General features: G+C 37.4%; 3 protein-coding genes across 3 annotated transcripts; all 3 read right to left on the reverse strand.

The window, feature by feature from the left end:
- LOC123313253 (somatostatin receptor type 4-like) lies at window positions 1-2,094 on the reverse strand. Its single transcript, XM_044898050.1, has 2 exons — window positions 1,893-2,094; window positions 1-1,030 (listed from the first exon to the last, which is right to left on the reverse strand). Exon 2 carries the CDS (start codon window positions 1,018-1,020, stop codon window positions 115-117), a length of 906 nt encoding a protein of 301 aa, XP_044753985.1. The 5' UTR covers window positions 1,021-1,030; window positions 1,893-2,094; the 3' UTR covers window positions 1-114.
- Window positions 2,095-3,307: 1,213 nt separating this feature from the next.
- Window positions 3,308-7,250, reverse strand: LOC123313483 (chemokine C-C motif receptor-like 2). The gene is made up of 2 exons (XM_044898391.1): window positions 6,864-7,250; window positions 3,308-4,408 (listed from the first exon to the last, which is right to left on the reverse strand). The coding sequence occupies exon 2, from the start codon at window positions 4,391-4,393 to the stop codon at window positions 3,365-3,367; it is 1,029 nt and encodes a 342-aa protein (XP_044754326.1). The 5' UTR covers window positions 4,394-4,408; window positions 6,864-7,250; the 3' UTR covers window positions 3,308-3,364.
- A 1,197-nt stretch (window positions 7,251-8,447) lies between these two features.
- On the reverse strand, window positions 8,448-11,446 carry LOC123313485. Its single transcript, XM_044898392.1, has 2 exons — window positions 11,360-11,446; window positions 8,448-9,667 (listed from the first exon to the last, which is right to left on the reverse strand). The coding sequence occupies exon 2, from the start codon at window positions 9,486-9,488 to the stop codon at window positions 8,553-8,555; it is 936 nt and encodes a 311-aa protein (XP_044754327.1). The 5' UTR covers window positions 9,489-9,667; window positions 11,360-11,446; the 3' UTR covers window positions 8,448-8,552.
- Between the last annotated feature and the right edge of the window lie 1,918 nt (window positions 11,447-13,364).

Below are 13,364 nucleotides of genomic sequence, written 5' to 3' on the forward strand. Positions count from 1 at the left end.
TTGAATTTAAGTACATATTTTATTCTGTCATTCAATCAATTCATATTCCTTAGAATATGTGCATCATCAAGGGTTTAATGAAATAAATACAATTCACAATTATTATTATTCCAACTACAGCAACGTAGTGAAATGTTCATCGTCTTTGTATGAGTCCTCTTCTACGTTCCTCACTTCCTCATTGAACATCCATTTTCTCATAGCAATCCTGAATTTTTCGTTTCTACCGTACATAAGATACAATAATATAATAGAATGCAGGTAACCTAACATGAAAGTACAAAGACCTAAGAAAGCAGCTCGTGTTATGATCTTGGCGAACACAGACACGAAAATATACATCCAGTTGGGTAACCAACAGAAAAAGTAGGACATAACATAAAGTAATTCCGTGTTTGACTTCGCCTCTACAACGCTAGTCGTCCTCTCATTTATGACTTTCATCACAAAAATAACAGCCACGAAGATGAACGAACAGAAATAGAATATGATCGCGAGGAGTGCAATGAAAAGAAAGAGAGAAATACCTGAGGTGCACTGTAAGAAAATAGTGATCAGCAACACGAATAAAGTGGCCCACACTGTACTTATAACCAGTTTGTAACTCGCCCTACAACGCGCTGAAGCATTCAAAGATTTATATGTCACGATGTACCAATCCGATAACAAAATACAGATGAAAACGTAGTTGCCGAGCATGAAGAGGAAGAAGAGTTCATCCGAAAAGCAGATGGTGGACGCGTGGAGTTTTTCTGCAGCAGAAAATAGGTTGAGGATCAGCGGAGTGAAGAACAGGTAAAAGATGTTGCAGATGCAGAGGTTCACGATGTAGATGTTGCTTCTTGTGCGTAGTTCCTTGTTTCTCAGGATGGTGAAGACGATGATGAGGTCGGCCACGATTCCTGCAGTAGCTGCTAGTAGGATTGGTATGTCTAGGATGTTCTCGCGTTCATAGCGGTAGTTCTCATCCGGTTCGAAGGTTTCGTTCGCTGATATGTTGGCTATGGGCTCGAAATCCATGATTGTGGATCTGTGGAGAAAAGATTTTAAGTTTATTATTATAGGAACTGATGAAGCTTGAATGATGCAGTGTGTCTCTCAGTTTATCAATTGGAAATCGGTTTATTCGTTATTTGTTTTGCTAAATCTCATTGGCGTGGAATTAAATTCAGTAAGGGACAACCCTTGTAAGATATTCGATCAAAATTACTGATCAGTGATGAATATTCAGTTTCAATAAGAATTGTACATTTCTTCTTCTTCATTTCCTTGAATTGAAATCTGAAATTATCAGAAGGGTGGAATTGTAAAAAGATTCATGTGAAATTCCTACGTATAAGCCTTCAAATTAAACGCAGACAGGACTAATAAAACTTAAATGAAACTGAAATAAATGTACTTAAAACAAATTATACGATTTTCACAAAATGAGTTTTTAAACCACGACACGTGTTTCGCTATCATAATAGCATCTTCAGGAGGTTGAAAGATGAAGGTAAATAAACACGTGTCGTGGAAAAACTCATTAAGTGAAACTCGTATAATCTGTTTTAAGCTCGATTATGGATTTTCATCAAGTATCGGCCCCATCAATTCAATATTGGAAATGAATGTGCTGAAATTCGATCAATCAGGTTCCAAATCTAAATTAGTAGCTCGATGACACAGGATATCGGTTGTTTGTAACTGAATATCAACAGTAAAACCGCCTCCGAAAAAATTAAACATCGAATACTTTTATAATAAAAACTTTTCTGTCGGACTTGAATCCATTCAAAAAATTCCATTTTCCAAACTCTCTCAGAACGCCCAAAGAGTCACAATTATTATCGTTGATCCTGAATTTCACCAGATATTCACAAAAAATTGAGATAGGTCAGAAAGTAACTTACCTTGGTTAAAAAGTCGAGCCAAAAACTAGAACTACCGCGTTCAACCGCACGCAGAATCACCAAATGTCACATCATGTTTATCTTTATTGAATAAGTAGAGGTTAAAATCTCTTTCTGAGCGCACCAAAGGTCACTCCTGATATTAACTAATCAACTGGGGTTATTATTTTGCCGTATGGGCGGTCACTTCGTATTAACGACCAAACAGCCTACGTAGAAATTGAGCTTTGTGCTTTCCAGGATTTTATCTCGGGTAGATTATGAGTCAGGGAATTGGATGGTACGAGGGATGATCGATTTTGTTCCTTCCTGTAATCTATTTCCGGAATAGTATTCATTCGAATGAATCCGAGATATTTGGAGAGAAAATTGGTTTATGAAATTTTTAAGTGATATCCGTACGCATTTTTTATGAAAAAAAAAAACATTTTCACGACAAATATCAGAGTATTGAGCATTATTAGCAACGAAACCACTCAAACTAGATCATTGGAAACCAATTAATATGGATATTGATAATAATTCATTCATCTAATTGATTTAGACGATTTTTTCTGGGTTCAATTCAATTCGAACAACCTCCGTATATTCTCCTCCCCCTATTATGTTGCAGCAGTTTATATTCCCAGATAGGGGAATATAAATGTTAATTACAAACAGTCGTTTGAAGATTGAGGTTCAAATAGGGACAAATTCAAACATTCTCGACGCACATCTCATCTATTTTTGTAGTGACAATTGTTGTTTAGATTTTTGGTGTTTCTTATAACGAAAATTTGATTGAGGCAATGAGATAACATATTTAGTGCTTCTAGCCAATTTATTGTACGCATTTATTGACATTGACACTATTTTATATGAAAGCTTACGAAAATTATCCAAAGCTTTCGATGAATAAATATTCATCATCTACCTAACGACAATGAAATTCTAGATTTGTTTATATAAAAATGTACTTAGACGGTAGTTTTTATAATAATTATATAAGTACATCTAAAAAAGGATCACATTATTTAAGCTTAAAATTAACCTGAGTATTGGTAATTCTAAATACATCTTAACACTCAGTACATATGAAACATTGTACTTGAAATGTGTAATAATCCCAAATTGAAATATATGTACATGAAAATATTTGGTGAATATGCATACTTTTAAGTCTAGGTAATATTTATAATCGAATAAATCCAATAAAAACTTTGGAGATATGGGAAATACAATATTCAAAAATGTACCTATTGTATGCGAATCTTAAATTAGTACCAATCGGTATGTAAAAAGATTTATAGGCCATAAGTTTCTTCATGAAATCAAAGCCACAATTTTCATTCTAACAGTGATTCATACCAACAGAAATTATTTTTACAAACACTTCCATTTTTCAAATATAAAGCAAGATACAATAAACAGTTTTTGTGAGAAGAACTTGAAGTCTTTTTCGTTTGGAGTCCAAGCTGTACACGCCAGGAATTTCAAGGAACTAAAATCTCAGCTCTGCTGACACCGTTCACCTCACTTGGCACATTTTTCTGTTCGCCATCCTGCACGATTTCCTCATTATCAGATGCATCGTCCAGATTATCAGCCCCGTAGCTTCTAACAGCCCTCTTGAAGGTTGTGTCGAAAGCCATTTTGAAATATTTGTTCCACTTGATCAGGTAGTAGAGGATGAAGACAGGTGCGGGCGTAGAGAAGAACGATAGGATATACTCGAGGGCGAAAATGATAAGGGTGAATGTGTGATACGAATAAGGTCCCATCGCGATGAGTATCAAGTCTAGTATGTAGATGGGTATGAAACATCCTACGGCTATGGTGAAAATCCAGAGGGCATACTCAGTTTTTAGGTGCTCACTGCTGAGAACTCTTTTACGTCTGATATTGTGCATAACTATCAGAGCGAAAATGATAAGTGGCATGTTGTAGAACAGGAGACTCTGCACCAACTCGTACTCCATCATGCAACCAAGGCAACTCGATATCATAACGATCATGATATAGCCGTAAATAATCGGATACTTGATTTTCAAAATTCTATGAAACTTTTTCAGGCATTCCGGTCTTACACAGGAAAGCGTCCAGTCCACCGCCAACAGCGTGGCGAAAAGGAAAGAACTCATCAAGAACGTATTTTCCATCATGGAAACATAGCAGAACACGTACATAAAGTGCGGCAATCCAAGAGAAAACAACACGTGCACCAGCAACAGAACTGGAGCTACCACGTAGTAGCACAAGTTCATTATGGCATAGTTGGCGATGTAGAGGTTGATGTTCTTCTTCAACCTCTTGTATCTGAAGATGAAATAGATGATCAGGACGTCCGATATGACTGACGCTATGCCGAGAAAAAAATTGAGAAGTTCCGCCGTGAAGAAGAAATAGTTGAGGGCTGAGGACACGGGCGAGTGTCGGTAAGGGGTCTCTGACACATTTTCCAATGGTATCTTGGCGAAGGGGTCTTCCTCCACCCTCGAGAAGTTCAGCAGGCTCTCATCCATGGTGTCGCTTGAGCCCTGCAAAGAATTTAAGTGTTAGATCATTGTATGAAATGATAAAACTGACCCCCTTTCTCTAACTAATTGAATAGGGAAAATATGGTATTTAGACTGAAACAATTCATTATGAGTAAGTTAACAGCGAAGTTAAAGAACTCTTCAAACGTAAAGACCAAAGAAAAAACAATAATGAAGAATAGAAATTGACTTGAGTGAAACGTTCTTTGGATCCAAAGAAGACTTCTCAATTTCATACAACATTCACGGTTGAGCGATCCAATCCCATAACAGTGTTGGTTCCAAGGCTACCAATCATGAAAATATTGCAGAAATAATTCCATCTCTCTGTACGTGTAATGAGATTATTGTGGATTCATTGAAGCGAGAGGCAATTTCGGAATATGAAGTTATGGAATGAATTAAGTGTTTCTTCATTTCTCGCAAGGTTATAATTTGTTAAGTAGAGTGTGTTAGTTATCTTGGCATTAAGGTGTTATGGAAGAATTTTACTCTAATGTGTCTACATCTGATTCTATATGGGACTAAGCATATCTGTCTGTTTTCCCACTCCGATTTTTGGGACTTCAACTGTTGAAAAGATGAACAAAAACCAAATCATACTCAGCACAAAGGACATATTTTCCCTGCTGTATCATCAGCATTTCGCTCATAATTATATTCTATTATCTCTTCATTTCATCTATTCTCTGAATAACTTCCTGCCTCCGAAAAACTGGTATGAATTTATCACCGAAAAGGTTCAGGGGTTCTAGTCCCTTGATTAATCCGTCATCGAATTCTTCCTTATCATGATACCCAACACTTGTGGGTGCTCTAACGCGATAGGGATACATATATTGAGAAGACCCCACACTTTATAATAATCTTTATGCGGATATGAGATAGGATGTACAATGGAATAATAAATTTTAGAAGAGATAAGAGTCGCGTTAGAGTTATGAATGGAAATGATCCATTATTGAATGGTTAACTTTCCCTAGTTTGTTCGGAATATATTCTGTCTGGATTCAGTTGATTAGACTCATTCTCTTTAGATTTTTGGACGGAAAATTTTGGTTACCGAATGAGAATTCATAAGCATTCCTATTACTTATCAGTTTGTGGGCCGACATCTCCTGATAAAATACAAGAAAATGTTTTCAAAGCAATCGACACCAACATCACAAGAGAAAAACTGCCGCTGTTTAAGGCGTATCGACCGATACAATTTCAATTTCTAAAACATGACTTGATAAATCGATGATAATGAAGGAATGTATAAATGAAAGCGTAAATAATCTTAGAAAACGTTATCGGCGAAAACACGGACTCATTATTTTGCTATCGTAGTACGCTACTGGACAAAGGAAGAGGTATTTAAACGTTCAATTATAATAGTCGCATGACAATTCGAATAAAATCATAAAGTTTTATTAAGTACCGGATCACGGGGCTTTTGAGAATATGGTTGTTTCAACATTGAAAGTTGAAGGTTGCGGGATTCTTCATTATATTGCCATTAATCTGTGAAATCCCAATAACATAGGTGAAGACAATATAAATAGGCAAATGGCAAGGTTTTTCCATAACCAATTATAGATTTCCATAAACAGGTTGTATATGAATAGTGAGGAAAAAATTGAAGGATGAGTCTTTGTCAGAAAGTACAGATACAGCCCCCTATAGATGACACCTGAAAATCAATTTTCAACCAGCATGATATCCGCCTACTAGGTGTAATTTCAAATAAAAGATAACTCCAGCTTCTATGACGCGTGCCACTCAGGTACCTGTTAATAATTTTTTCTCAAAAATCGTATTTAGCAACAAACTAAGAGACCTAATTTGCCAAAGTTATAATATGAATAAGAAAAAGTTTCCTGTGAAACTAATTATAGGGGTGGATTTCTACCCTCGCAATTATAGAGGAACACTTCCAACATTTTTTCCATTGCGTTTTCACTCCCGTGGAATTCAATTCTCTCAATATTCTGGTTTCTGAGAAAAAAATTGCTTTTTTGACTATCTAAAAAATCCCCTTAAATTGTTCGCAACTATTCACTCACAACTTGTATAATAAGAGAAAATTGAACTTCCTATAAAATGACCATTGGATAACATTAATTATAGGTCGAGAAAGTGTCGAACGACCAATAGTTGCAACACATGTCTTCCGCTCTCTGTGGAATATCCAGGCAAGAAAACTCCGAAGAAACGATTGAATGTTTACTAATCACTATTTTTCTTTCGTGATCGAGTTAGACAGTGAAAGACAGGTCTTCCGAGCGTTAGTCGGGTCAAAATAGACAAATGAAGACGCAGATGCAAGTACACAAGAACCTGTTTGGCGTGATGAACTTGAGCTCTATCCACTGGTTCATTACGCAACAGAAATCGTGCCGTCGCAAAATTAAACGTCGCAGAAAGTGTTGCGAAAATAACTTGAACGATAGTACAAAAATCGAATACTTACTTCTGGGAAAAAAAATCGACCAGTTTTAACCGTTTGTTGTCACTGTTCTCTAGCAAATATCCATCGTCCTAACCTATTCCATCGACTTTATCGGTTGAGTGTCGTGTTTCATTACCGCCCACCACATATACAACGAACACTATAGTACAGTCGTAAACACTAACTACAATAACCACTAACAACCGTCTGCGATCATTAATTTGTCCGAATAATCGCGTACCCAGCAGGATCTCTCCTCTCTCATTTGCTTACATCCGAACGCAGCTTCGCTGAATGCCAGTGTATGTACCGGAAAATCGGCGACATTGACGTGTTCATCGATTGGTGCTAGGCACTGCTGGTTATTCTGATCCTATTGCGGCATGTTTATCGAGCTCCTTTATATTTTATCGAGGTGCCGGCAGTATAAGAGCTCGATCGAAATCGAAACTATTCATTATCGATCGCGGATGAGATAGGGCTGATAGGTGTTCCCCATGGCGCAGTTCTAGGACCGATTGACTTCTTCAAGATCACTGCTTATTCAAAACAGTAGGGAAGGTTTTACGATGAAGGATTTCAGAGAAAGTAACTACATAGTAGATTCGATAATGATTTATTTAAAGGTCCGAAAATCGGTTCTTTCGTTGGGTTAGATTAAAAGAATCCGAATTGTATGGTACTAACATCTTCTAAAACTCACACATATGCTTTATAATATACAGATTGAGTCTTTGACTCGTACAAATACTTCAACAGTAGATTCTTGAGATCAAAAGAAACACTTTTTTCCTATAGCATTTTATCCGATTCGGCCCTGATTAAAAGATATAGCCATTTTGAGTTTTCATGAAGAGCTGTGCCACCCCTGGAAAACAAAATTACCTACAAAATAACAAGCTGAATCTCTGACCCTACACATCTGTGGATCTTCTAATCAGAGTTGAATTCAGCCAAATTACCCAATTTTTCAAATTTCACTGATACATATGTACTTTTTAACTTTTAAAAATCAAATTACTCGAAAACAGCTCTTTGTATATGAAGAATACTTTTATTTCACAAAACGTTCAAATATTCATTCGACAGCGTTTAACTTAGATTCAGAGTTAGGTTCTTTGAATTTTTGGTATTTTTATGGTACGTAATAGTCATAATGAGAAAACTGGAAGACGTGGGTGATATCTTGAGTTCGAACAAGATTTATCAAATGAATGAAAAACTATATTCTGAAATTCATTTCATGCGATAAATGTGAGATAATTTTTTTATGGATTTTTAACAGCCTGTATCTTTTAAACCAAGCCGATTTAGAAAAAATGGTATAAAAAAAGGTATTTCTTTTGACCTCAAGGATCTACTGTTAAAATATTTGTACGAGTCAAAGGCTAACCGTGTATAATTTACTGATAATTTTGATAGAAGAATCCAGAACGTCGATAAAATCATTGTGAAGCAAGGGGAAAAAAGAAAATTGTCCAAGAATTTAAATGATATTGATGAAATTTCCTATTCTTTGTTCACTAATTACAGATTATTGTAATTGACCTACTATTTCGATCAGACTATAGAAGTTGAAAAGATAATAAATTCATAATGCACTCATTAATTGGGACGCCTTTTATTTGATATATTCAAAATTCATCCTCTTATCGTGATTAGAAAGCAAATATTTGAGAGATTTGTACGAGTCTTATGAAATTCACACAATCATAAAAATACTTCATTAAAATCCATTTCCGTATCGAATTCATTTGTTTTCTCATTATTTTCCTTGTTCACGTGAAATATACGTTCGAAATTCTTCCTCGCAAAGACTCTCCTACAAGCTTTCCTGAAATACTTGTTACTGACAACAAGCCACGTGAACAAAACCAAAGGAACTACGCATTTCGTCAAATCAACCCCAAAATCCACATAATAAATCTTGTAGTATAACGGTCCCTTCTCGTCGAAAAAATACAGTTCGAAAGTGAAGCACAAAACTTCTGGAAATAGGGATATTGAAAATGATGTACCAAGGTGAAGGAGATAATCCAGTTTGTTTTTGTTCAACCTTTCTTCCAGTTTCAACATGATGAAGTAGAGTAAAATTGTTAGAGTTAAGAGTAAACTGACTGAATAGTAAAGGATGAAATAATAATAAAACTTGTGAAGGTTTAGTTGGTTGAAATCCCAGAATAGGACTGTGAAAATTGATGGAATGAGGTAAGGCGGTAGAAGTCCGATTAGGATGAGTTTATCGAAATTTTGAAATAGGTTTTTGAGGTTTAAGAAGAGGAACCAGAATGTGGGTAAGATCGTTATGGCGGTAATGAGAGATGTGTAAAGGATGTAGTAGAGGAAAGTGACTAATTGGAAGATTTCCTCGGGTAACAAGGTGTTTTTCCACCGGAAAAACTGGTACGCGGTGCAGTAAATCAAATTCGCTATAATAACAAGGCACAAATTGACCAGCAACGCGTTAACTTTGTTCCGGATAGGCCGGTGTTTCAGCACGAATTTAATCATGGCGGCGCAGCTGAAAATCGAGAATAGCCGGACCGCAGTCACCAGAACGAATCGGGCAATTTCCCAGCTTTCCATCTGATCAAGCCGCATTGACAAACGTTCCATTTCGGCATCCGAGCTGTTGTTCGTCTGCATTCCTGTGAAAAACGAGCCGACAAAAGCGGCTGGAATATCAATGGTCGGAGAGAGAGCTGGACCGTTGCTGAGCGCGCGCTGGATTCGTCCCCGTACGTTTTCCCGGCTGGTGGAAATTCGCGAAATGGACAGGAGGTCACGTTCTGGCTGGTGGATGGCGCGCTGCTCTTGTCTGGATGCTGCAACAAATAATAGAAGTTGAAAAAATTGACGGACGTATGAACGAAGGGCGTGGTTTGGATTTTTGAAACGAACTTGTGAACCACCAAGCAATGGTGATTAAGACCAAAAGTGTTGAGTTTCCGTTTCGATAAATCAACAAATGTTGAATCATTTTGAAATGTTTTTCAATTCCGTGTAGGTTTTGATTTCCTATAGATTTTCATTGTTATTAAAGATAATCAATCAAAACGAAAATGAATAAGGCCTGAAAATTTCTTCATTTCTTTACTGACAACACAATTAAAAATACCCAAACAATAACAATTATTACTGCATGCCGAAGATATCTCCGACAAATTCTGGTTCTTCTGTCGTTTGTACATCAAAACAAGTTTATGTTCTGCATCTTATGCGAAAGTACGAGAACCACCGATAACCTCTGACCTCTCCTGTAGTTGATTGCTGAATTTTATCGCAATATTCAAACCTACACCTATCTCTTTTTGGATATTTGTCGATAAGAGTCAATTTGTGCACTTTGGATTTGTACTCTAGAATTTTCATGAAATTCCTAGAATTTCAAGGAATGGATAGATATGATGTTTTCGATGAGAGTTTGTGTATTGGCGTCCACACTGCCGTAAATGTTACACGATGAGCCGGATATCGATTTCCGCATAATTAAAACCGTTTTCTTCTGCCTCCACGTTTTCAATTAATCCAGAGTTGTGTACCGGCCTGCGATAAGAAAAACCGTGTGCCAGCGCCAGAAGAATATGCCAGATTCTCGTAATTTGATCCTTCTACTGAAAACGTTGACACATTCGAAGTGGCTGAAATGAAAAACGTCAGGTTCTTTTGTATCGAAAAAAAGGGAAACCGTGCCGTGAATGAAGGCTAGATTAATTGGATCAGTGTACTGCTATTCAGGTAATTTTACCGATCGTGAGCAGAGTTGAAGGAATGGATATTTTGATCCTCGTAAAGGACCAGGGATAGTCGTTGAGTTGTTCAACTTTTCACCCGTTTATTTCTCGAGTTTGACGATTCAGACGACTGTTTTAGAGAAATAAAAGAAAAAATGATGAGGCACTACTAGATTTTCCACGTTATTCATGAGAATCCTCAACTTTTATGATCGAAAACATAGCTTGATATCCTCGAGAAAGTCGAATGACCATGGAGCATACGAGTGCAAGGAAATTTATTAAATTCGTTAAAAAAATCAAGTTCAATCTAACAATTATTCCAGGGACTAAAAATTCAGGACAACAGCAAGAAGAAAAACCGAGAAAAAACGTAATTCTAAAATTATAGTATTAATAATAATAATGAATGGCCTATTGAATATTAAATCTCGTAGATTCGAGCTGAAAATCAATTTGAAATAATGAAAAATTCAGTGTTTCAATATAGTTCAACAAATCCAAACCGTCGAATGGAAAGCCATAAAGTCGACACAAGAGCAGAAGTTGGCGAGCTGAAAATCCATATTTCCATCGAAAACGACCCATTAATCTCCCTTTGTACTTCGATACCGAACCACCCCATATCGAAAACCATAATTGATCTCCCATTTCACGACCTATATCCAGAAAAAAAATCAAGGCTTAATCCGATGAAATATACTCGCGTGCTTCACTCCCTTACGGAGAAACTGGGGGATCACCCCCCGTTCCGGAATTAATGACAGGTTTTTGGATACTCACCGTTCAGAAGGAAGAAATAGGATTGTTTTTCGTATAAATGTTTTACGATACACTCCCACTGGATGAATGTATCGGTTTACATTGCTGGGCGATATTTATGCGGCTGGATTTTGTTCGACAAAATGAGGATAGCTATTCGAAATAAAACCAAGAAGGGCAGAGAACATTAGCGTTCAGATTAGATCGATCTAGCCCACATCTTTCCACAAGCTGCTAATCGAATCTGGTCCATTCAATTTTACTTCTGAAGTCAGAAAAAATATTGCTTTTTCCAAGAGCCCTTTTGAAGAAATCAATTGAATATGTATCTTCCCATATTGGTGTTTCATATTCAAATACAAAGAGGTATATACAAGCTTCAGACCATTTTCAACCGATTGTGCTTATACTTCCAATGCTACGCGATGAAGCGCAAAAATACAAAGCTCCTAAGTAGATTTCCCTCTTTTCCCGCTAAGAAAATCTTCTAAAAAAATCGCAACGGACGTAGATTGAATAAATTGACCTCATCTAATTCATTCCAGGCTCCAGAACGATGAAACGGACTATCAAACCATGATTTACATGCAGATTACTCTTTCCTAAACCGCAGCCCATAAATATTCCGCTGTAAGAGACCAATTACAATGAGTGGGAGAATTCGAATGGGGGCATAATGCAAAGAATGAAAATGAGCGGTCATGTCGTTTAATGAAGTTATCTTGAAAATCGAGGGTGCTCCATCCTCAATTTTCCAACGAATTCACTGGACGTAATGAAATCACTCAGCGAAATTCCGGACTTGGAGTTTCTATCTGACGGAAATTTTATGAAATGTGCATCAAATTGAATCCAGAGTATCTTTAGTATTTCGAAACCACGCAACTTCCAGTTGGAAGGAGTTTTGATAGGGTATCCTATGAAATGAAAAGGAATTTGTTGGTAAAAAACGCTACACTCTGAGCTGTACGATGAATTCCAACGAAAAACCGCTTCTTTTTCCTTTTAAAAGTTTGACATTGCTCGGGCAGTTCGCTTAATCTCCTTATTGTGTAAAGAATTCCTCCGAGGTTGGTTGGGATTAGAAATTAACCGAACCAAGATCGAACTGTTCTCGCTAGGAGCCTCCAAGGAGGCCTACAAGAAGCAATTATTCCGGGCCAGAAACCAACTACACCCAATCAATCAGTCTGATTGATGGACCAAATGGATTCGACAAACACTCGCCTAAATTAGTTGATATGGTGGTGGAGTGCTTGTATTCATCGCTGTTACCAGTTCAAGCCAAGCAGGGTAATGTGTCCTGGATAAATGTTTGCAAACGACTAGACAAGAGAATACTTAGGGGTGGGTTATTCTCTTTGACGAATTGTCGATCTTGAACCCCTGACTCTCTCGTCGAACATCCACTTGTCAGCAATGCTCATTTTAATGTCACTCATAAAATTTTCCCCATCTTTCATCGTTCCAACCATCTCGATTTCACAGCTGAACCGGCTTGAATTCAGAGATGATTTTATGGCCTCTCGTCGACCTTGAATTCCTCCAGTATCTCCCGAATATTCAGCCATAAATAAAAGTTCCATCCTTCAATAGCGGACAGACTCGTTCAGGACCGAGCTGCTGGACCCTCGAACCGTAAACTCGAGCCCCGTCCGGATATTGTCTTTCATCTTGTTTGCATTCGGGCGTATTCCACTTCTTTGGTGATGTGCTCTTTTCTGGAAGATACGCCCGGCTAGGTCGCATTCATAAATCCGAAACGGCGATTCGAATTAAATTTGCGAGAGTTTATTGTGTTTGCCGTTTCGGGCCATCATAAATCCGTAAAGATCTAGCGATGGAGGGTCGGGGTTTCCCCGGATACGTCGTGTCTGGTGGCGCCCTCTGAGCGGCGCGAAACTCAATTACGCGGAGTTAATTGAATTTCGTCAAAGTGAAAGAGGCTCAAAGCGGATCAAATGTGGGGTGTTCGATGTATTATATTGGCATATTCACTGGTTGTATGCTGGATTTCGTTGCTTCA

This window comes from Coccinella septempunctata, chromosome 5 (genome assembly GCF_907165205.1).
Source record: "Coccinella septempunctata chromosome 5, icCocSept1.1, whole genome shotgun sequence".
NCBI classification, from domain to species: domain Eukaryota; kingdom Metazoa; phylum Arthropoda; class Insecta; order Coleoptera; family Coccinellidae; genus Coccinella; species Coccinella septempunctata.

What these genes read in the sequence shown, in the direction of transcription:
- LOC123313485 (XM_044898392.1), bottom strand. Translation starts at nt 9,488, where the DNA reads ATGCAGACGAACAACAGCTCGGATGCCGAAATGGAACGTTTGTCAATG.
- LOC123313483 (XM_044898391.1), bottom strand. Translation starts at nt 4,393, where the DNA reads ATGGATGAGAGCCTGCTGAACTTCTCGAGGGTGGAGGAAGACCCCTTC.
- LOC123313253 (XM_044898050.1), bottom strand. Translation starts at nt 1,020, where the DNA reads ATGGATTTCGAGCCCATAGCCAACATATCAGCGAACGAAACCTTCGAA.